The sequence below is a fragment of the Aphis gossypii genome, chromosome 2 (genome assembly GCF_020184175.1).
Source record: "Aphis gossypii isolate Hap1 chromosome 2, ASM2018417v2, whole genome shotgun sequence".
In the NCBI taxonomy this organism is placed as follows: Eukaryota; Metazoa; Arthropoda; class Insecta; order Hemiptera; family Aphididae; genus Aphis; species Aphis gossypii.
The window spans coordinates 27,881,303-27,906,975 of NC_065531.1; the positions used below are offsets into that span (position 1 = coordinate 27,881,303).

Below are 25,673 nucleotides of genomic sequence, written 5' to 3' on the forward strand. Positions count from 1 at the left end.
TACTAAAAATCATTTCTTATTAAATAAAAATATACATCGTTCAGTTTTAAGTCTAAAAAGATAACATTAAATAAAAAATGTTAATCAACTTAACTTATTTTTTTTTTAATTTGTTAGTGCATGCTTAGCCCTGTTAAATACTTATAATGTATAGTCATAATATGTTCTATTTTAAGTTATAAATGTTTTTAGGTAGTTTATATGGTTATATAACTTTTAAATATTTTATTTTCAATTATTTTATTCTTTTTTTTTTTTTTTTTTAGGCCAAATCAAATACTCAAAGTTTGATTATGTTACCATATAATACACTTTTCTTCTGGATTCATAGGTGTTCCTATTTGACAGTTAAATACTTTTGAAAATTCTTCAAAATTACTCAGTGGTCCATTTACTCTAAACTGGGACGGTGAATGTAGATCTTTTTCCATTTGTAATTTGAGAGATTCATCTGTACTCGATGAACACCATACCTAAAAAATAAGGAATTATTTTAATAGATTCATTTTGTTTGTTAATTTTTCACACTCACTTGGGCAAAACTGACGAAAAACAATTGTTGCGTGGTAAGATGAACAGCAGGCAAACGATTTGGTTGAGCTTTCTTTTCTTTAAGTAACTTGATATAAGCACGGTATGCAGCTTTAAGTCCACCGTTGTCAGCAATATTTTCTCCTGGAATATAATTGTTTATTATGCAATTTATTATTTTATAAAAATAATTAAATTTTAGAATACCTAATGTACGTTTTCCATTTATATTATAACCATTGACTTTATAGTTTGAATATTGTTTGATCATACAATCTGTCGCTTCTTTAAACTTGTTTACTGTTTTATTATTCCACCACTGATGTAAATTTCCAAAGCGATCAAATTCTCGACCTTTGAAATTAAAAAGAAATATATTTAAACAAATATCTTTTAACATAATTAAAAGCTAAGAATTATGATGCCTTCAGTGTGGTATAAGGCTATAACTTATAAGACACAATAATCTTTAATTATAAATTATTCTTTATGATATAGATGAGTATTAGATTTACCTTCATCATCAAATGCATGGGTAAGTTCATGTCCCATGACAACTCCCATAGCGCCATAGTTTATAGAAGACTGTTGCAATTGATCGAAAAATGGTGCCTGTAAAATACCTGCTGGGAAGACTATTTGATTTTTGGTTGGCGTGTAGTATGCGTTTACTGTTGGAGGGGTCATACTCCACCTGAAATAAAATCGATTAATTTAGTTGTTATTAAATTAAACGTTAACGTGTGTTATGTTTTTACTTTGAACGGTTAACAGGTTGATCGAGCTTATATAAATATTGCACTAAATTAAATTGAATAGCACGTAAGTTGTTTTCAAAATATTCGTCGGAACGTATAGTCAAGTTTTGATATTTATCATCCAATTGATTAGAGTCCATTATATAATCTGGGAAACCTAAAATATTTCCACAGTGAATATTTTTCGTTTATAGCATTTAATGTGTTTATATATATTACCAATCATATCTGTTATAGCATCTGCTTTTTTTTCGGCTTCTATGAGTGTTTCTTTATCCATCCATTTCAAATTTTTGAAATTATCTTTAAATGCTGTTCTTATTTCATTGATCATATCTTCAGCCTACAAAATTTAAAATATTTAGTTTCTGATTTCTTTATTTCAGTTTATTTCTATATACCTATAGTTACTTACTAGTTTTTTCGACTGTCCGTGGAAAACTTCGCGGACATATAATGCACCCAGAGCAAATCCCAATACGTTGTTTGTATCGCTAATACAGTACCGCCATGGTTGTTCGCCACCTTCTGATCCTAATAATGCTTTTCGTAGTCCCTTATATGCGTCTCGAAAAACTTTTGATAAATAAGGAGTAACAGTCCTGACGGTTTGCCACACTAGATAGTTGTTAATTACCCTATTGTGTATAAAATAATCAATAATTAGTTAACTTTCTACTTTTACGATTGAAATTAACATTTTTAAAATTTTTTTACGTCTTATTTTCCGGAGATTTACTGTACTCGGTAATTAATGCAGAAAGGTTCGACATGAACGAGGGTGAGTATACCACGACGTTTTCCTTAGATGAAATCTTTCTATCGACTAATCTAAAAGCTGCATTGAAGTAGAGATTCCATTGAATCTATACAAACATTTATTAATATTTAGTAATTATAATTTGCAAAAAGAGAGGAGTTTAAAATTTAAATTTATATAAATATAAAAAAAAATGATTTAAAAAAACTTGTACACTTACGAATGGAGCTAAATTTTGTAATTCGCTAATAGGCATAATGTGATAGGCCTTTTCTTCATCGCGTCTATTTTCATCGGGTTCCGTAAACATAGCCAAACGTGTTTCAAATTGAATAACTTCTTTCATCTGAAGTCTTGTTGAATTTGGTTCACCACCCAATAATGTTCCAATCTAAAACCTCAAACATAAACGATTCTAATTCAATTAATGGATAATATTAATAATATGTAAAGTTATAATAACAAATAAGTAACTTTTAAGTATAATTTATTATTGATTAGTATGAAACAGTAATAAAAAAATAGATATATATTTTCACATAAAATAACAAAAAAAAAAAAATTTGTATTCTTAATTGAATTAAAAATGAATCACAAAATATATGAATAAATTATAAGCTCACCGTTGTCATATAATCTAGATATGTATCTAATAATTTTTGATTTGCTGTAACGTTCAAATAAAAATCTCTAGTAGGTAATGTCAGTCCACCTTCATCGATCTGCACAACACACACACATAAAAAATATAATTAAAATTAATTTTTAAAATTGAGAGATTTGTAAAGCATCTTTATAATACAATTTATTTAATTTATTCAAATTCTACTTCTAAATTTTAATCTAATTTTCAAATCTAGTTACTTAACTATATTTTAAATTAATTTTTTTTTTATATATAGTTTTTAAGAAGTCTTTATTTCAAAAGACAACTCGTCGCATGTTTACTGTGCATTATAATCAGATAATGTTTACAAAATGATTGATGTTTATATTTATTTTATTAATAGAAATTTGAACTAGAAGTTTCTGCGTTATTAAACTTAATGCAATAAAGTCCACGATAATAGGTTTAAAAGGTATCAGGGCTATAAAGATAGTAAACTTGTAGTAGGTACTAAATCAATATTATTTTAGTATAGTTTTTTTAATTTCTAAAAATTGTCCAAGTGTAATAAGTTAAAATCTTTCTATAAAAAACAAAATTGTTGGTCTCAAGCGATTCCAGGTTTTACTGTATTAATAACTTATAAGTATACGCGATAAAATAGCACTCTTTTATATTTTATTTGTACCTACTTAATGCCATCATTTTAAAACATTTATTAGAAGTTGCATACAGTTATACAACTCAAAAACTATTTGTTCAAATTTTGATTAAAATGCATCAATATTCTCAAAAAAAAAAAAAAATGGTACGTTTATTAATTTACACAAAAGCCGGTTCTAACTAAAAAAAAGTATAAGTTTGTATCACGCCAGTAGGTAACCACAAAATACTCCTTAAATTATAAACAAATCTAAGCACTTTCAATAAAATATTAAGCACACTCATAGTTTCCATAAATCAAAATTTAAATATACGCATTATTAAGTGATTAAACGGAGAAGAACTATAGATGCTAAGTGAATTACATTGTATTCTATAGGAACTTTTGGATTCACTATAGTTGTACATTTTGTTGAATACTAACTTGAATTACGTGCCTGCTTGAATTTCTGTCATCTTCACCAACCATCCAATAGAAGAGTCCACCCATATTGAACCGATTATGAACTGTTTCTAAAGTTCTTTGTAGTTTCCACGACGATACATTCCATGTTCCGGATATGTTCCAGCCACCAATGTCTTTAATAAGGTTCTGTAATGGTGTGGCACCTAATGTTTCGATTGTATTATTTGGATCCATGCAAGCCGTAAAATACATTTTGGCTTTGAGTTCAGCTTTGCTACTAGTGTTCATAGGAATTGCTTCTATAAAAATAATATTATCTTATATGAATAACCTAAAAATTTACGTATTTACTAATTTTTCATTGTTAAGAAAATATAGACGTCTCGTGAATAATAATAATAAAAAGATCAAACACCAAATTGCAGCATCAGTTGGAATTGGTTAAAAGCAAATAATTATGGACACACATAATAATTAAACCATTTTTACAAATTCGTAATAATTTAGGTCAGTTTTAAAATAATCTGCATTTGGATAATTTATTTATTCGTTTATACTAAATTTCCTTATTACATAAATACATGACTGGTGTGAATTTCCATTACAAATTTCAACTGATGTTGTAAGTCTTTAACTTAACTTTGAAGAACCATACGTGTACAAAAAAAACTAATTCTAATGGGCAATGAGTGAAACTGGTCATGACTCAAGTAGTAGATCAACATAAATGTGAATAAAAATGTATCAAACAGAAAACATGCTATATCTTAAAAAATAATCATTGATTCACTCTAGTCTCGGGAAAATAGGAAAAATCATAATATATATCGTTTAATACCGAACTGATGAAGGTTAATTAAATCAATATTTAAGGTCAGACAAAACAATACTTGGTAATTTGATGGTATATAAAGTAAATTAAAAAAAAACCGCCGTGGTACCTAGTGCGTTTTTAACTATAAGTTGATTGTTCATTTCCAACTCATTAAACATGCCCCACATAGATCTGCCGTCTGGCACCGGATTTGCTTTTATCCATTGACCACAAGCGTACTGGTAGAAATCCTGGCAAGGATCGGATTTTGTGTCCATACTTTTGATTATAGCCGCTGCCGTCGTTACGCACGTCTCCTTCATACAATAATCTGTGGACAGCCAATTGATTATGAATTATGATTTATGAGTTTAGTAAAAATCATATGTTCAGCATAATTTCGTTGTACATTAAAATATACCTATGTATATTTACTGTAAAACGTCGTTACACTCGTGTATCAAAAAATATATGCATATGCGTTTAACGGCACTTTAAATCTTACCTTGTCCAGTACTAACAAAAGAATCGGTGTCTTCGTATATGTCAGGAATTTGGTGTGTGGGGGGATTACACTTTTCCTGACGCACCGGTAACATAACGATGAACAGCAATATCACGCCATTTAGTAGGGTTAAGGCGAGAAGAACTTTTTCCAACGACGTTCTGTTTTTCAATCGAGACCAAATATTTTTAGGTTTGCCCTGTTAAATATTATTTTTTTAAATTATTATACCAATATTTAATGTATTATTTGCAATATTTTATTCCATATAATCTAATTATTACTGTATAAAAACGGATGTGTGTGGAGGATGCTGTTACTCCTTCTGTCAAATGGACCGAGCCCATGCTCGACGTCTCCTCTTCGAATACTTTATGTTTGTAATGTGCCATCTACACAAAATCGTTTAAAATCAATGAATACAATCATAGCGTATCGTGTATGTTAATTTAAGATAAAATTATTCAAATAATCAAACTACAAATAATAATTAGGTACTATAATAATAATAAATTATAAGTAGGTAATCATTTGTTTTTATTTGTTAATTATTATTATTATTAGAAACACAGTAGAATTATGATCATAATATGGTTAATTTATTCTGAACGACCAACTGATATTCTTTAGTTTGTAGTTATACCATCGTCCATTATTGGCCATTGCATACCCTTTTTATATGAATATTTAGCTAGGCGTCAATCGTAGTTAGACTTTTTTTATTTAAAGCCAAACTTATGGAAAATCTTATATTAAATTTTCAATTCTTATCTAATTTATACAAAATATTTTATGCATTTTTAACTACAAAGTATTTTATAAATATTTATGATTTTGATGAATTTGGTCAATATTTGAACTTTAAATGCTAATAAATTGTGCATATGTATTCTTATAATTTTTGAATCACTATAAGACTAACTCATGAAGAACTTTGTATTAAATTTTCAATTATTTTGACTTAGTTAAAAAAATGTTATCAACATTTATAAAAAAAAAATGAATATTTCAAGTCGTTTATTATTAGCCTTGAAATCAGCGAAATAAATATTTTGAAAATTAAATTATGTAAAGAAAATGCCAATCTAAATGACTGTTAAAATTTCAACTATCTACGATTTATACTTTTTAAATAGTAACAAATATTTAAAATCGTTTGATGATAAATCGTTGTTATAGTATTTCGTAAAAATTTTAAATTCATACATTTTTCCCTAAAATGTCTCTCGGGTTTTCTCTATAGTTATTTGAAGGAAAACTTATGGAGAACTTATAGTGTTGAAGTTTTTTAATCTTAGGTTGAGGTAATTCGTTTTTGAATTACAACAATATAAAAAAATTGATTTCGTCGAAAACTGGTTTTGTGTAAAAATTCCCGTTTTTCCCGACGTTATTGAAAATTGCTGAAAACTTTTATATGACCTCTATAATGCACCAAGGATATTCAATTTTCTACCGAAAACCACCTCTGAAGTTTTAAATTGAAGCATTATTTCAAAAAGTTATCGTTTACACAAAAAAAAAACACACACACACACACACACGCGCGCGCGTCATTCTAGAATCAAATACATTCATCACTCTGTTCATTGTTCAGAATCTAAAAGGTAATCATCGACCGAGATTGAATTTTCCCGTTTTTGACGCTATCGTCTTTCTGGCCATGTGTTCTAGTATATATGTGTGTATAAGACTTTATGTATGGTCGTCATGACGGCTATTAAGTACCTATCTTATCTTAACTCATAATATATTATATAGGATTATATATTGTTTAAACGTGATATATAGTTATCGACGGTTTTTTATTCAGTGCATAGTAATTATTCAATGCTTGAACTGTTTAAAGTTATTATTTGTATTCTGTATAAACGATATTGATAGTCGAGTAATTGGTCCGAGTTTAGTAGCCGGTAAGTAAATGCAATAAGAGTCTACAGTCGTAGTTTTAACGTCGTGTCGGTGACAATGACGTATTATAGTTCATGAATATATAAATCGCTTCCTTAGCGAGCGTTTTATAATTAAGTATATTTAAATAAAAGCATTGAATCGATCATTATACAGCTCGCTTATTTTGATTTAAAAATAATAAATTTCAACCGAAACGGTTATAATAAAGCAACGCACATTATTACCTGTAATGTGAAAGCATCATTACACATATATCGAGTATATATTTTTTTCAGAAACTAAATATTATCTTTTCTATAACGTTATATGATTTTGATAAAATTAATTTATATTTGGTTTTATCACTAAACTATATTCTGATAGAAATCTTTAAAAATAATAGTTTGAAATTTAAATTCAATTAAACGTCCTTAGCAAATTTTTAATTTATTGTACTAGGTGATTATTCAGAACTATCAATTAAAGTACTACAATTTTAAAACCTAAAATTTCCCACTTACACATACCTCTTTGAAAATATTTTTCCTGCTTTAGTGTATTTTAAGAAGTATCGAAACCCCTTAAGTTACATTTATTTCGATTTGCTGTTAAAAATATCCTATATATTACCTCGCTAAGCCTAACATTTCAAAACTTAGGTCAGAAATTTAATCCTAATAATCTCATTGATTATTTATTAATATATTATATCAACCATCTGAATCATTGTTTATTAATTATTATTATTATTATTATTTATTGTACCATTGAAATAATATTTTTTTTGCTCATAAAGTCATAACCATCACGGATGTATATGACTTCAAAGATTATTCATTTCACAAAATATTAAAAATTACTGAACTATATGGTATATATAGTATTACTATAAACAAATAATAAGCAACTAATTAAAAATTCGGTTCTTTATTATTAATAATATTATTTATTGGTAAGATTGTATGAACCAGACTTGATACAAAACCAAGTTGTACCAAGATATAAGAAGATGTATTGTGTTTTAAAAATATATTACAACATGTTTAATAATAGATTATTTTTAATTAAAACGAGACAAGTAAATACAATGCAAAATTTGATTAAATGAAGTACCAAGGAAAACAAATTTATAACTAAACAAAGACGGGTTAGTGTTGTAATAGATACAAGAAAGTATAAAGGTTCTTATGGCTCATTAAGTTAATAATTAGTAGAGCAAAAATGAAATGAAAACATTTTATTTGATAAGATATTATTCGAAATAATTATTGAATTGTGTTTGAAAATTATTAGTGGGCAATCAATTTTGTTGAAGAGAAGTTTCTGTAGAAAGTCAATACTAATCGAAAGTTTGCGAGGTCAGCTAAACTAACTAAATTGAGTTTATGGAATATGGGGTCATAATCTTGTGGTGGGTTATCAATTTTGAGTGAAAAGCTTTATGTTTAGGAAATTCGTGTTGAATTTTTTCCAATTGTCTATAGAACTTTTCAGCATTGGCTATGGAAATTCTAGAGAACTTAGCCATATTCAATAATTGATTAAACAAGTGCATAATAAAGAGTTTTAAATAAAGCATATAATTTAATTACTTATATTTGAATGTAATGCTTTATAAGTAACCTATACTATTTTAAAAGCTTAACAACAGGCATTTCGATGATTGAAATTTTATTTAGTGAAAGATATACATTAAATTCAAGATCGCGAATGGTATTGTTAGCATGGAACAATACTGAACCTTGGATAGTATAACTTAAGTTGATTAGGTTAAGGCATCACTATAAGTCATAGTTTAATATTTAAAAAATAAAATTATTCAACAGAAGACATAAATTATTGAATCAAGTGACAATGTTAATAAGATTAGAATATTTAAAATTTGTTATAGCAACCAATGGTATCAATACTCAAAAATATTTTGATAAAAGTTATTACGAATATTACTGGTTATTGATTACTGGTTAGGCAATAAAATTAACATGTTTGCGTTAAGCAGGCTTAACCTGTATACAATTTAATGTAAGTATTTGACGTTATTAAAAAAAATTCAAACATCTAAAATACAAAAAAAAAAAAAAATGAATACTTAATATTTTTGTCACAACAATTATTTATTTATTTATTTTTAAAACTAGAATAAATAATTTTTATTAAATATCAGTTTAGTACTTCATACAAAATTATTAATATTATAATTATAGAATTATAGAAGTTAGCTAACACACTGTTCACATTAAAACAATGATAAATTACATGATCAAATTAAATTAATTAGCTTAGTGTGTTTATCTATAATTAAAAACAAAGTCTATTAAAACTATATATATATAATTAATACGTTTAAACATGTTTATGTACATGTATATATTAAGCGGAATTAATTTTAAATTTTAATGCATATTATTCACTGTAAATCCAATACTTAATAAGCTAAAGGTTATTTTTTGGTTAAAATAATCAAATAGAAGTATAATTTTAAAATGTATAAATAAATGATAACAATTAAATAATATGATTATTCAAAAGACCGACTTCAAATACACTATAAATTATAGAATAATTATTGTTAATATAAGATTATTACTCATAATGGAATTTCTTAAAACAATAATAATCTCTTTTATTTATTTTTTTTTAAAATAATAATAGCTATAGTTATCAGTATTCATTTCTATGTTTAATATTACTTATAATAGTATATTATATTTTGCTAGGTACTTTTTAATACAATTCATTTTAAATTTATTTTATTTTTGATATTTTAATTTTTTCACTTTATATTAGATATTGTAAAATGTGAATAAACTGCTATTAGGTTGATACTAATAAGCTATACATTCATCATGTAAATATTTAATAAATAACAAATAATCATAATATTAAGCATTAATACAACATAAATTTAGTTCATAAATTGTAAATTCTTATAAAATAAAGTAAGTAAAATGTATTATAAATTTATTCAATAATATTTCAAAAAGGATCTAAAATCCTAAAATTAGGAATTTAAGTATTTGGGTATCATCTGAAGTTAGTTATGATAAATGTCAAAATTAAATAAAACCACATATACATATATTATATACGTTATATTAGTTAGATATAATCATAACTTTATGAAAAATTAACCATGGGGTTGGTGCAACTCGATATATTATACAATACCCATTATACATAATATATTATTTATATCTTGGGATACAAAAATAAAACGTATTAAGTGGCTTTATTGGTGCATGTTATAAGTATATACCTTTAAATGTATTGCTTAAAAAAGAATATTTAAAACTTAAATAGTTTAAGAATATAATTTATAGATCGTGTTTTTATTTTGAAAAGCGAGTTGTTGAAAGACATAATTAACAAACTGACATACATCATACATATTATTTACGCGAAATACCTATATACAATATTCCGGCTGTCAAAGATAAATATTTAAAATATTTATTGTTGTTACGTTAAATGAAGTTCAAAAAATTCAATAGTGAGAATAATTGCTGATACCTATCCAAATTTTGTGCGTATAGAGCTTCTAAATATTACATGATGTTGTATCTCTCTATTCATAGTTAATGTATCTACCTACATAAATGTGTATAATATACACTGTTTGAGTTCAAATCATGTTTTGCATAGTAGCAAACAATTATCAGTCATCACTTAGAATATTTTTTTATTTGTATGTGTTAAAAAAATTAATCTATTAATATTTAAGTAAAGTTATTTTTTGTACAGTATTTTAGAATATAAATACTTCAAACGATGTCTCATCCAAAAGTTATATAAAAAGATTTAACGCATAATCACACAAGATCTATATGAATTATATTTTAATTTTGATTTTTATTTATAGTGTACACAAATACAAATACACAATATAGGTAGATACCTTTATAATATAATATTATACCTCACCTTATAAAATATTAGAATATTATAATACTCTTAAACGTTGTATAACATTTGCACATAATAAATAATATTATATGACAAACTGTTATGTAATTCGCAATAATTGTATTATATGTGTATATATAATATAAAGAAAAACACAAAATTATATTTCAATACGATCAATTTTTACGTCAACTAAAAATATATTTGAACAAATTAATTCCATCAATAAACATAACGGTTTTCATAAATTATTTTAAATTGTATGCTGTGGTGATAATTCCACTAATTAGCTAAAATTATAAACACAATATTGACATTGTAATGTGATTTTTGCTATGACAATAACACTAATTGACGTGGTATGATACAAGCCTTATATAATATTATAAGGTAGAAACGGATGTAAAAAAAATTGAATATTCGTTTGTGTTCTTTTAATCGAATTGATGATTGCATGAAAGTTAGTTAAAACACTTTTGAATAAAATATTTATTTATAAATATTTTTCTTTTAATGAAATGGATAGTAGTAATGTACAAGGAAAAAAAACAATATATAATAATATAACTGCATTTTATTGATGATTAACAATTCTTAATTCTCATTCTTAAATAAAAAATATACAACTTCATTAGATTTTTTTACGCTTAAATACGATTCAAATACTTAAATAGTTTTTCAAAAATTGAAAAAATGTAATTTTATATTACAAACATGCGTTATTATTTACTATTTAATATACATAGTAAATTAACCTGTAGGCCGTAAAGCTAACAGTATAGTACCTTTCTGTATCAACGTGGTACTTAAATAAAAATGTTTGGTTCAAAATTTTATTTTCCCTACGTAACTAATTTGATTCCTGTTCTCTTGTTATAACTTAAAACAATTCATACAAATGATTTTTTTTGGTCAGTTGTATGAGTCACTAAAATAACGTGCGCGTGTCAATATGTTTGTCATAACTAACATAGAGAAAGATAGGGTAGAGTGGGTAGACGCATGTCAAGTTAAAATAAACGTGATAATAATGTGTTTCTGCTGTTTAGGTATAATATTATTAATTAAATTAATCGACTGCAATACGTAACAAAAGCTGAAGAAATTATTTAAAAACTGTAATTTTATGACTTTATCCTCTTTAGATTAGGTATACAATTGTTTTATAGGATTGATCGAGTTAAAATCTTTAAGTACTATAGTGCTACAAGCATTTAATTGTATGTTGTCTAGAAACTAAGTACTTTCTATTTTGTTGGTTAAGTTTATAAGTATATTCACCAACACAATCCACCAAACAATTCTAATCCCCTTTTTTAAAAATGCAGTTATTCAAAATCCGGAATGTTTGAATATACTAAAGACTTCCTATATAGTATATACATACTCTCAAATGTTTAGATTATTTGAACTTATTCATTAAAGAGTACCTTTCAGAGATACATCTGTTTTTCAAATAAAACCCGCCTTTTCCCCTTTTTGAATAAAAATTATTTTGTGGGAAAATCTTCTCAAATTGATGACATATCAAAATAAAATTCGATTAAGTAATTTCTGAATTATAACATTTTGTGTAGGTACCTACTATAGATGATTTATAGGTTCATATGATTTTGGGTTTATAAGAAATGGGGTCTATATGGTGATAGGTGCAGGTAGAAGAAGAAAAAATAGGTTTAGAAGAATTTTTTTTAAGGGGGGGGGAAGAGTTATAGCTCCCTAATCGTCTTTTGGATACGCCACTCTTCGATCGTATCATTATTTTATCATTTTGTATCGTTTAGTAGGTACAAACGATACTACATGTACTTACTATATAATTATTGTTTGTTTAAAAAACGTATCATAATATACTATATTAGTATATGTTTAGATTTTAAATATGAGTTGTGTTCACTAAAAATTTGTTGATAATTGTGAATTTAATATAGGTGTATTAGCTGGTATACTGGTGTAAAATTACATTTGAAATTTTTTCTTTTTTACTCGCATCATTATTCTTATCAATGAGTAATACAATAAAATATATAAGTTAGAGGTTAGCGGCATGGGCAATCGCAGACATATTTAGTAATTTATATACCGGATTACCGCCTGCCGGCAGAATTATTATCAAAGATACGCGATAAGGAGTAAAATTTCTCATAACGTGCCAAGCGATAATAAAGAGGGCGCAATGAACGCCAGCGCTATTATGAAATATTGTCAAGGGCAGTAGCGTCTATGGTTTTGTTGTGCACTTGTTATGCCTGTATTTTTTATACATATAAAATCAAATATTATTTTCTAATAACATACGTCCTGACATCCGGTACACTATATGAAACCAATCTAAATGTTTGAGCAGGCAATAGCTATATAGTATATACCATTAAGCATGAGAAATATTATCATATTTATACAAGAGCGATATTAAAAATAATAACAATTGATTTAGAAAATATATTGAGCTTTCAAGCTTAACTTGAATTTATTAGAAGTAATTTGTTTAATTTTTAAATTACCTAACACTGCTGGATTATTTCCGTCAATGAACGGTAATCTATGTGTATAAACGCTATAATAGTAATTACATTATTATTTTTAGTAGTTCACATGTGTTTTTACAAATGTGTTATTTATAAATTTGAATAAAATAATAAATAATTTGTAGTATATTCAACCTAAGGGAGGGGGGGAGATCTTGATGTACTTTATCTGTTCCTAAGTCACAAAATTCTTATTAAACGTTCGTGTAATTAGCCGATAAATTTATAGATATTCCAAACGTATGTATAAGCAAACTAAATCCCGCTCCTAAAGTTTCTCATCAAAGAGTACTTTGATGTTTATTTATCACTATATATAGTATAGTAAAATTAATATTTGAAAATCACTTTGTAATCGCAAAACGATATCGAATCACAAATATAGTAATTATACCTATGTATTGATTATTGATATAGTGCTATGAAACGGTCGTCTGCCTGGTTATAGCACTACAGCAAACATAATTTTATCATCGATTGGTTTTTACTTTTTAGGACGGAAATAAACGTTTACTGATTGTGCAATTCACAGCGTCGTAACTTAGAATGGTCCAATAATGTCATAACGATACAACGGATGCTGTCAGAGCAATATATTTTTTTATTATGTATGTGCATTGTATAATAAACTATGAATATTATAGAAGTAGTGTAAATATTGTAGTATGTTGTATTAAGATAAAAATACAATTCATTCGCTAAGCCTGTACAGCTGAAATTGAACTACATTCAGATTATGAACACGTATATCGCGAGTGCTTTAGGTAAACGTAACGCAGTTCATTAATTTTGTTTTGATCTTTTATAAGATTATTGCCATATTTGATTATAGAGAAATGCTCTAATAATCGGTTGTATTAGGTCTACGTAGATTGTGGTATATTATTAAAAAAAAAAAAGTGATTTATCCGTATTCTGGACACGCTGCACGCTGCTAGTAACATAATAGGTATTATTATATTCTACGCGGGATAAGCTAAATTAAATTTGCGTCTTCGGACATGTTTCGTTTTCAATACAAACATAGGTCACAGGGTAACAAGTCTCGAAAGACGTAAATATAAGAAACTAAAAGTTAGCAAAGTCGGAAAACATCGATATACCTATCATTGTTAAAGTACTTAATATTATACCACGGCGGCGTAGCGCCTGCGGGTTGTATACCGCGAGAACAATAAACAGTCAGTCGTATGGCCTTTCAAAACTTTTCTAATTTGACACTGTAAATATTATTATTTCGTCTCGCGCCTATATTTATTATGTTTATAATTCGAAAACTCGCGACATATATATAAATCGGCTCCCAGACAAGCACAGCACTATATCAGCGCGCGGTGGCGTTCTCGTGAAGCAGCCCTTCTCCCCAAACTTTCTAGGTCGCCGTTTTGCGCCGAATGCTATAAAATGTATAGGTGCACATTCGAGACATATGCGCGCGAACACAGTTTTCCCGGGTGAGGTTCGCAGTCAGACATATTATTAATAATACCTAAGGGTTGAACACCGCGGGGGACCGAAAACGTCAATCGGCGTGTGTTCGAGTCCGTCTACAACACGACAAGCATATAATATCATAATAAAATATCGCGATGTCCCCGCGGATCGCATTATAATATTATCGTTACCCCAGAGTTCGGAGCACCTCTTCCAAAAGCTAATAACGTGCGCACAGTATATATATTATACGAAGTGTTCGTGGCGGAGGAGGGGTGACGTTCACAGGCCACGCGCGCTCGACAAACAATAAAATATAATATAATCGTCGTCGTCGTCGTCGTATAATAATATCGGCGGAAAAGCGCGAATTGACGGCCATAAAACACGCGAGCGTTATGGCCCGGCGCTTACGTTACGCGCGTCTATAGCATTTCAAGCGTGTAATCTATAGTAAAGTAACCTATGTATATATATATTTAAATTATATATTGTGCTGAGCGTATTTTACCTTGGACGAAACGTCGTGTGTGCGTCACGGGATCCGGGAACGAGCGGAAGGTCGGGACGGTCGACCACTTCAACCGCGGCGAATCGTCGTCGTCATAGTGCTGCGGGCCCACGTCGTCTGCGGCGATCAGGTGGTAGCTGCGGCGGTGACGGCGGCGGCGGCGGCGGCGCCGGTCGTCATAGCGTCCGCGATTATCGTGTCACGCGCGCGCGAGTCGGACTCTCCGGCCAGGAGCGGGCGGCGACCGGTCTCTCGGCGGTCGGTTGTTGAATTTGAATTTTGTTTTTCGACCGCGGACCGCCGAACTGACACTAACAGCGGCGGCGGCGCCGTCACTTTATATTAATAACAATAATAATGTTATATTGTATGTACCGCGAATTTACGACCACGCGGCAGGAAACGCGCCGACTACCGCGTTGTGTGTAGCGCCGGAAATTCGACTTAGAGGCGTATATTATAATATTTGTTATTTTATACTAATTGAGTTTTCGGCGGTCGTGCGCGCAATATTTTTTTTCCTCCTGCAGCCGAAACCACTACACTGCCGATTTTGGCTGCACGACTCGCGTGCTCGTTCGCGATTATTATTATTATTATTGTTATTACTATTATATATATATATATATGTGTATATTATAACGTATACGCGCGTGTGTGCAGTGTATATAGTTTTAGCAGCAGCAGCAGTGGCGGTAGTGTCAGTGGTGGCGGTGACTGGTGGTGCGATATCGGCGGCTGCGTTGGCTGTGCCGCGCGCGCGTTCGACTCGCCGCGATCCGTCACCGGACCGATATTGATCCGCGAGCGAGCGGTTCGCCACTACCACCGCCTTTGGCCCGATTAACGTGCGCGCTTTTTTTTTTTTACACTATTTTTTGTTGTTTTTTTTTTTTTTACTCGTTGCTATTTTTTTTCCCCACTTCGACACCCACCGATGCCTTAACGCGGATTGTTTTGGCATTTGTCCCTGTCAAAAACGTGTAAACTCGATTATTATAATATATACATATTCGTACGCGCACCCGCAGCATACGATATTATTGTATCGTGGAGAAAAAAACCGTACTTCAATACGTTCGACGTGCGAACCGCCATTACGCCGTATAATATGCTTAGCTTTTATATTATAAGTATACAATATTATAATATTTGCGGTTTGGCGCACACCGTATACACTGCGTGTAGTACGATTTTAACGAATTTACGGTTGCGCGTAAGTGGCCACTTGAAACGAAAACGGCGGTCTCCTAAGCGCAGCCTTATTCAAGCCGTCTCTCCCAAAAACGAACTATAGTCGTCTTATTGTATTTTTTTGTTGTAATATTAGGACCAGTGTTGAATCCAGAAAATTTCTTTGGGGGTGGCTCACTTTTTTTTTTCATTGGTGAATGGTGATACAGTCAGTAGATAGTTCCTATATACCTATACTGGCAAAACGGTATAAAAACATTGATATAAATAAATTATATTTTAAAACCTAACCTAATGCCATTAGGCGCTGTAATCGTAACGAGTATTGCGCATTTAATAAATAGGTACATTTTGTTAAAAGTTGTATTTGTCAGGGGGGGGGGGCATTCGCCCCCCTGAAGTATACCTGGATTCAACACTGATCAGGACGAGTCTATAGGTTGGTTGACGTTTTCGACAAACTGCGTATTCTCAGCTCGGATACAATTTAATATACTACATTACATACAAATACTATTACTGTGGTCTTATAATTCGAGCAGATGATCAAAAAATGCACCGCAGCAAGTAGAAGAAGCAGACGGTTTTTTATATGCACTCAAAAACCCTAAAATATGCTGCAGTAAAGACATATACTAAACATTTTTTTTTCTAATCGTTTAATAATAATAAGTGTTAAAAATAAATAGTACCTACCCAAAAAAATGACGACGTCAAATAAGATACAGACTGCATATTATATTATGACTCAAATATTTTCGATTCGATTTTCATAATCGATCCGCAGCCATTTTTCCAGTGAGTGGAAGTTTTAAATAATAAAATGATATAATAATTAGTAGTAGTTTTAATAACATTTATTAAAAACAAAATGTGTAAAATGGCTCCAAAATATCAAAAAATATCCACATATAGGCTACATAATATGGCTGTATGTATCATAACTCGTAACATGAAACAAATTTGTTTTTAACTAGAGCCTTTTCTTACGCTTGCACATAGCAAATATGCAAATAGTAGAAATCTTCTACTCTAATCATAATATTTTTATTATAATAAATAAATAATATTATTTTAAATATTTTTGTTGCGTGAGTTCTATGAATCCGGATGACTGTTAAGAATATAGCTGATAAACCTACTATATAGGTAATATAGAATCTATAATACCCATATCTCACATAGCATTTATACTGAAGGTATTGTACATTTGTACATCTATATAATATACATAGATATTTTGTTATCTACTTTAAAAATGATTGCAATTTTTGAAAATATTTTTGACTTCTTCTCCCCTTATCTCTTTAAAAACCAACCGCTAGGAACCTTTTAACCTTTGCTTTTTTTGCTAAATATAAAAACATTATTTGCAGTAAATATTGTTAGTAATTATAAATATATTATTATTATTTTACAATCATATATATTTATATTAATTATCATTCTTATGATTTGCTAGGCCCAATCCGAAACCTAATAAATTTACAACTCGTTTATTCAAATTCAAAATACTTCAAAAGATTTATATTGTATGGAAAAAGCCATTACAATTAGTATAATAATACTTGATATCAAATCTCCAAGCAGCAAATTAATGCTACACGAGTAGAATAAAAGCTTAAGGATTTTTTGAAAATATTACAATACATCTTGGTTTTGTACTTTTTTCCTACCATATTTTCCCTATTATAATAATATTTTATAATTATGCTTGACAGTTCTTTATTTATTTATTACTTCTAAGATATTTCTTTGTCATTATTTCTACATGAAGCATTACATTTTGTGCTGTGAAACACTGAAACAATATGGTTTTAAGTATCAATTTTCCAATTATTTTCATCGAACGCGATTCAAACCCATATCTAAGTAAAAAACGACGAGACCACTTCCTGCAGTCCTGTTTCCTCCCACTTCCTAGGATGACTATGCAGAGAGTATGAAATTCTACTTAATCTATTCAGTGGCTACACGTGGCTGTATTATCGTATAATATATTTTTATACGTTCTATTATTAATATTATATAATAGGTATGACACTTTTAGAATTACGCTTTATAGTTTGTCACCACTAGTTTAAATGACAATAAAACATACTCTATTCGTTAATAATTATTATTTTCCTCACGGTGCCTAGCTCGGGTCATGATATATTATAATTTATATTGTGATATATTTATAGGTACGCAAACCATTCATACCGGATGCAACTTGACAGTGCGATCTACATGCAATTGTTCGTTATGACTTAGAACGTTTTTTTTATTTCTTCCAGTCAAACATTTACAAAAGACGACTTAAAAATTAAATCATGGATACCTGCATTATTATCCAGTATTTTATTTTTATTTGTTAACTGTAATGCGTATTAAACCCCTGACTGTTTATATTTATACTAGATAATACATTATGTATTATATTCCGATTCTCGTCCATTATTTACGAAAACAATATAAACTTCAAATTGTTTAACTTGGACACCAATATGATTACAATTTCAAATTCCCAGAGAGAACAATATTGTTCAAATATCACATGCTCTAAATGCCATAACGCAGTTATACGAGTTGTGTGACATAATCGAGTGTAAGCCTAGTTAAATTTATTATTTACGAATTTAGACCGTCTAGAATCTAGGTAATGTACACATTGTATTGGATTATATATTATGTCCAAACGATTATACGATCTATACGATACAGACGATACAGTTTGTTCACACACTTCGTTATATTAATTTTCCAGAAATTCGACATCGTCGCTATAAATGAAAATCTATATCCGTATAAAAATGTCATAACACTCATAACTGTTGCCAAATGCCTAATCCCCGTATACGCGTAGGTGTCTGCGTAGTTTTACGGTAAATAATTATAAGCCTTAGATTGAACACAGTTATAAATCAGTCGCATAACCGATAACAATCATATGATTTATTAAAAAGTCAAACTAAAAACTGTGTTATACCCACCATACACCCATTTATAGCTATCGTATACATATAGATTATTATAATAACAAATATATATTTTATTTTTCGGTTCTAAAATGCGAAATTTACCTTTTGTATAAATATTGAACTATTCCCTCGTGATAATATCGACAATTGAACATTATAATATAATGGTTTAAAAATACACTACACACACAAGTAAATTATAATAACGAACCATTTGGCATTTAAATAATTTTGTAAATGTATAAATTCTAAAGTGTACCTTTATTGTAATAATAATATAAAATAACAAATAACAATATACATCAATATATTCATCTATCATCAATGTTTTATGATAAATAAGTAATAACCAATAGGCATAGATAATATTAATGTAAAAATAAGCGAGTATATTATGTTGAATAAGTATTAAGGTATCTAGTCACATGTATTATATATATATAGGTAGTAGGTACATTATACATATATTACAGCTAAGTGTACTTATTAGATTATGTTATAATTGTTGTTAGTTGTACTTAAAGTTGACGGTGCTGTTGTTGATTTTTGAATCTTGATCTTGAATTTTATTTTTACTATGAAACAAATGCTTTTTAATAACCAACATTAAATCTTCTAGTTTGATCGTATCATCTTTATCATTTACAATTCCCAATGACTTGATTAAGTTGGCCTGTATAACAAACCGAAATTTCATAATATTAATATCGATCAATATTCATCAGCATGAATTTTAATGCGCTAAAAACTATAAAATATGCATAAATGTATTATACATCACTCATATCACTAACAATTAGTGAAACATGCACTAAAAATGTTAATGAATATAATATTATCTAATTATGCTAAAAAACTTCATAAAACAAATCTATAATATTATGTATTTATGACTTAGAATGCACGAATAAATACATAGTACATATTCATAAAATATTAAAAATATGTATAATATAAATAATTATAAATTATAAAAGTAAATAAATAAATAAACCTCATAAAAAATTCACCTAATATGCAATAAAAACATTAACAAAATATTGTTTTAATATACACATTGGTCTAAATATATGCGAAAACAATTTTGGATTTAGTATGTTCGTCTTGAATCAAATTTGCAATTCATACCTAATTTGAATTTAGAATTTATTTAGTTTTTCATAGTTATTAAATTCCCAGTCCTATTTATTAAGAATTCAAAGTAAACATAATAATAAATTGACTGTAGTTTGTAAATAATAATTATTACCTTCTTTGATGTCCCAATACATTCTAAAAATTTAATATATTCTTCTTTTGAAATGTCACCATTCTGGTCTTTGTCAACCACCTATGTGGAAAACAATAGTTTTAATTATTTTTGCAATAATAGTTGAAATAATTCAAAATCAATTTATACAATTAAAAATATCTTTTATGTAAATACAGATACTTAAAAACCTAAGGCAAACTATATTGAAATTTATTCAAGTAAATTTATTTTGTATAAATATTGAACATTATTAAATATTTATATCATTTAGTTATATTTAGTAGAAACTAAAAAATACTTACATGCGTTATAGTAAACATAAAAAGTAGTTTATACTGTTTATAGTAAACTTAATTATTTAAATAATATTTAAGTTTATAATTTATGAAAGTTATTCAGAAGACCCAATTTAAAAAAATGATGTTATTAAATATTAGAAAATGCAACCATATTAACAAACGATGTATAATTTTTATTTCAAGATAAAAAAAATTAAACCTATATATGATTTTTATAAGCAAATTAATCGTTATTCCTATACAGTATACCATTAAACATAATGTTGGTGGATGTAATGCTCTCTACCCCTTATACAATTTACCAATAACAAATATATTCATGTAAACACTATAACGTCAGTCGTTAAAGTTTCGTACAATTACTTATTAGTGTATATGTTAGTACTATCCATATTATAAAGTGTATAACTTTAAATTAATTACTTACTTATAGGTTATACAAAATAACTTTTATTTTTAATTACTTTACTTATAGTAAGTTTGGACATCAAATAATTCTGTAATGATTGTAATTTTATAAATGCTTAATAATCATAAGTTTAAAGTAGTAGGTATACATAAATAATTATCTAGAAAATACATTGTAGAAAATTAGTTTGGGTATATTGCAATATGCATAATTTGTCAAAAAACGTGGAGCCTGTTTAAGCACTGGCCCTCGAGGCCCGGCGTGAAGCCTACCCAAGGGATGACTGGCGCAGTATATTAAAATGTTTTACTAATTAATTACGTACCTTAAACAAGTATGGCAAAAGTTGAACAACTTCATCTTTTAGACCATCATCGTTTTGTTTTACATACTGAATATACTTCAAATATTTTTCTACTGTAACGTAATCGAATGGATCAATGCATCCCCAATGTTTGTACCATAAGTTCTATAATGAAATATTTAAATATTAAGTGTAAAATATAAATATTATATCAAGTAAATCATATTGATAAATATCTTGTAAGTTTTCAATTTCAATACGTGCATTATGACAAATAACATACAGTGAGGGGGTGGGGCAGAGGGGACCCAAAATTCTGGGTATAAACGTCCGGAGGTGAAGGTAGTCGTTCCAGCCATTCAGCCATTCATACAAAAAATTGTTAATTTTGTTATACTAAAATAAGCTCACCGATAATTTAAAACAATCCATGAAATTTGTCTAACATAGTTTATTTTAAGAAATATCTTACTTAAAGATTTAAAATATACGATATAAGATAAGGCATTGTACAAGTGTAATTGCCCATTGTGTGTTCTAATTGTGCTATTCGTCTCTGAAGGTTATGAGCGTTATGGATTGTTTCAATGATATTGCATCGATAACGACTGACTACCTTATATAGTGTGCTAGTAAAACGATATCCAAGTATCAAAGGACTTAGGAGATTAACTTGCGGGTGAAATTCAAAGTTTAAAATTTATATATTTATCCACTTTTGGAGGAAAGACACTTGCCTTGAGATCTTTTCAATGCCATCAAAACTTTAAATCTGAAAAATGTATTTCCTAACCTAACTGGGGCTTTTTTAGTTTTAATTTGGAAAATAAATTTACATCGCCACAGGACAATCCTTAAATGGTTTGAGAAATCGAATTGCTAAAAAATATGGTCTTTGAGTACACATTTTAAATTCTAATAATCAGAATTTAAAATTTCTTTATCTGATCACCCAGCATTCCAATGATATAATATGATAATTGAAAATATGTAATCATACATGTTAATTAGTAATTTATAATTTTTAGTCGTACTTCGATAACTCTCGTAAACATAAAACTTTGTTCATCCGTCATGTCGTTCAATTTTGAAAAACGTTCAGTCAGCTCCTTTAAATCTTCAATAGATACAACACCGTCATTGTTTACATCCAACAGCTCGTGATAAAGAGTCAAATCTGATACCCATTTAGTATCCGGTTCCTATTAAAAAATATTAAGTAAACAAAAAACATATTTACATAAAACCACAATGCGTATGTTATATACGCTTACGAATATTTACTATTTTATAGGTGTACGAATAATTATCTACCATCTAGGATACATTGTTGAAGGGAAGTAAGCAAAGAATAAGCAGTACTAGCAAGTCTAGAAATGGTAATTTTCTATATGGTATGAGTGGTATGATATTAATTGTACATATACATAGGTATACCTATAATTTACAAAATTAGTGAATGCGTTAAAAGTATATTTGAGTTATATAATTTTGATAATACGGTGAGAAATAAAAAGTAGATATAAAATGTATGTTTGAATATTAACTTAAGCATTTAGGTTATTTTTAAAAGAATATTTTTATTTATAATAAATTATTATCATTATTCATAATTGTCTTTTATATATTTACTTTTGGTTTTATAATATATTTGCTTGGAAATTCCATCAAAGTTTAAACAACTTCCATGTTTCATAAATATTATTTACTACTTAAAAAGATTAAGATAACGCGATAGTGCGATCACTCATCTCAACTGTTTCGCGCAATTTATTATGCATAGTAGGTTTAGTCAAATTGATCACAGTGTTTCATAGACATAATTTCATAATTTTTGAATGCAAATTAAATATTACTTTAATTTTTACAGTAAATTACGCATTTAATTGTCAATGCATACAACTATATGGGATGCAAATTCATACCACTCTCCCACAAATGACGCCTTTTGCGTGTTTTATTAATTATGACTACATAGTTAAAATTATGATAGATGGTGCATTATATTATATGAGTAAAAGCCAACAATTTTGACTTAGGTATTACTTTTTACAACAGTTTTACTTGCACACCATTCGTGTATTCGTAAAAGTATGGTAATTAAATCATATGCATAATTATTACAGTTTGATTTGTATTTTGATTTTTAAATTATTAAAAAGTTCCTATAAATTAAAATATTAAAAAAAGCTTCAATGCTTTGACCTAACATGGATTATATTGTTTTTTAAAAAAAAGAAAAAAGGTCAACAATTAAAGTCATGTTGAATGAAATACAATGAGTAGTTTTAATATAGGTAAATATCTATACAGCTATACTAGACTATGTGCATGACAATAATAACTGATGTTACTATTGCACCTTCTAAATGGCAACATTGTGATTTTTACAGAGTACACATATTTAGCCTATAAGTAAATTAATATTTTTTTTTAAATAGTGTGTATAAATAAATAATAATTTATAAAAAAAAATACTGAAATTTTTAAAATTGTATAGTGATAAATACTACATTGATTTTAACCGCATAATACTATAAGTTCAATATAAAATAGTGGTATTGCCATATAGGCTAGTACCTACCTTAACGTATTATTGTAAAATTAAAGTATTATAATTATAGGTAGGTACCCTCTAAATGAAGTAGTTAAATTATTATAATAATATACAAGCTAATACCGATAATGTATATTGTATATTATTCTTACTGTGGTTGTATTGTTCTTTTCCGTAGATTGGTCGTTCTCGAATAATTTTCTGCTTATTATAAACTTATTTCCACTATAAACAGTTTTCACACAATATTTGACTGCAGCGGGTCTCTAGGTACGACAATAAACAATTTTTTAAATTAAAAGATTGTAAATAATTAAAATGGATTGGAAAAAAGTTTCAGAATTGTTTAGGTACCTACTTATACTTTATATGGGTAGATAAACATTGTCAAGTGGCATACTTAGACCTACATTTTGTGATGGTTTTAGATCAATATGACGTTGGGATACCTTATCTGACCAAAAAAAGGAATTCTAGAAAAAAATATTACATCAAAAAATCACGAGGAGAAGCCTATCTTGTTAGTTAATATCTAAATAAACTACCTTAAGAATTTGAAATCGTCAGTTAATATAAATGTTTTATAGATTGAATTAGGTACTATTTTCAGTATTTTCCATTAAAAATGTTAATATAATTAGTAAAGTCTTAGCATAGAAAAAACTAAGAGGCAAATAGAATATATTAAAATTTAACATAACACCTATACCTGTTTTGTAGATGGAAACGAGCAGTATTAACACTGAAACTTGTGACGTGTTTTATTCTATTATTATGTATTTATGTACATATTATAAAAAAATTACAAGTCATATTGTATTACATAGGTAGCAGGTATAATATCGTGACGCATAAACAACACTATTGTATTTCTACTTTATTGTTATCGACGATTTAATATGGTCTTATGATATCGTATGTTTTTTTGCTGTCAACATGTTTAATGGCACGTGTAGATAAAAGTCCTATAGTTAATGGTTAAAAGCTCAAATAAACAGTTAAATCGAAAAAAAAAATATCAGATTAATGTCTATATAAATAATTTATTGGTACCTATTATACGTATATTGCACTTAAATATTCATACAAATTTATATCCTGTTTGATAAATGCAAGATCTTGGGTAGGTACCTGCAGGCTGCTGCAGCAGTATAATACATTCAGCATTTGCAGTTAAATTTTAAAACGGTTTACATTATTGACGACGTTACGTTATTTCAATTTGTAAGAATAGGCACAAATATATATATACATAGGTATAATATGTACCTATTAGTAAAATGAAAAACGTGAAAAAGAAGAAAACACCGAAATGATCGGAGCACGACGCTGTAATATCCGGTCGAACTGTGTAACGTGTAACTGGATAAATATAATAAATT

The 25,673-nt window shown here is 28.2% G+C and overlaps 2 protein-coding genes across 2 annotated transcripts; both read right to left on the reverse strand.

Annotated features, from left to right (window-relative positions):
• Positions 1–235: 235 nt before the first annotated feature.
• On the reverse strand, positions 236–16,023 carry LOC114130798 (endothelin-converting enzyme homolog). Its single transcript, XM_027995860.2, has 15 exons — positions 15,314–16,023; positions 5,329–5,436; positions 5,045–5,243; positions 4,667–4,870; positions 3,744–4,024; positions 2,673–2,771; positions 2,270–2,440; positions 2,007–2,155; positions 1,705–1,927; positions 1,509–1,632; positions 1,290–1,446; positions 1,047–1,225; positions 739–885; positions 533–675; positions 236–473 (listed from the first exon to the last, which is right to left on the reverse strand). Exons 2-15 carry the CDS (start codon positions 5,434–5,436, stop codon positions 297–299), a joined length of 2,361 nt encoding a protein of 786 aa, XP_027851661.1. The 5' UTR covers positions 15,314–16,023; the 3' UTR covers positions 236–296.
• Positions 16,024–19,735: 3,712 nt separating this feature from the next.
• LOC114130816 (sarcoplasmic calcium-binding protein) lies at positions 19,736–25,024 on the reverse strand (the record flags this gene model as incomplete). Its single annotated transcript, XM_027995881.2, has 6 exons — positions 19,736–20,143; positions 20,720–20,800; positions 21,756–21,899; positions 22,769–22,936; positions 24,444–24,557; positions 25,001–25,024. Coding segments are annotated over 6 exons (696 nt in total), but the record flags the coding sequence as incomplete, so codon positions are not given.
• Positions 25,025–25,673: the final 649 nt, after the last annotated feature.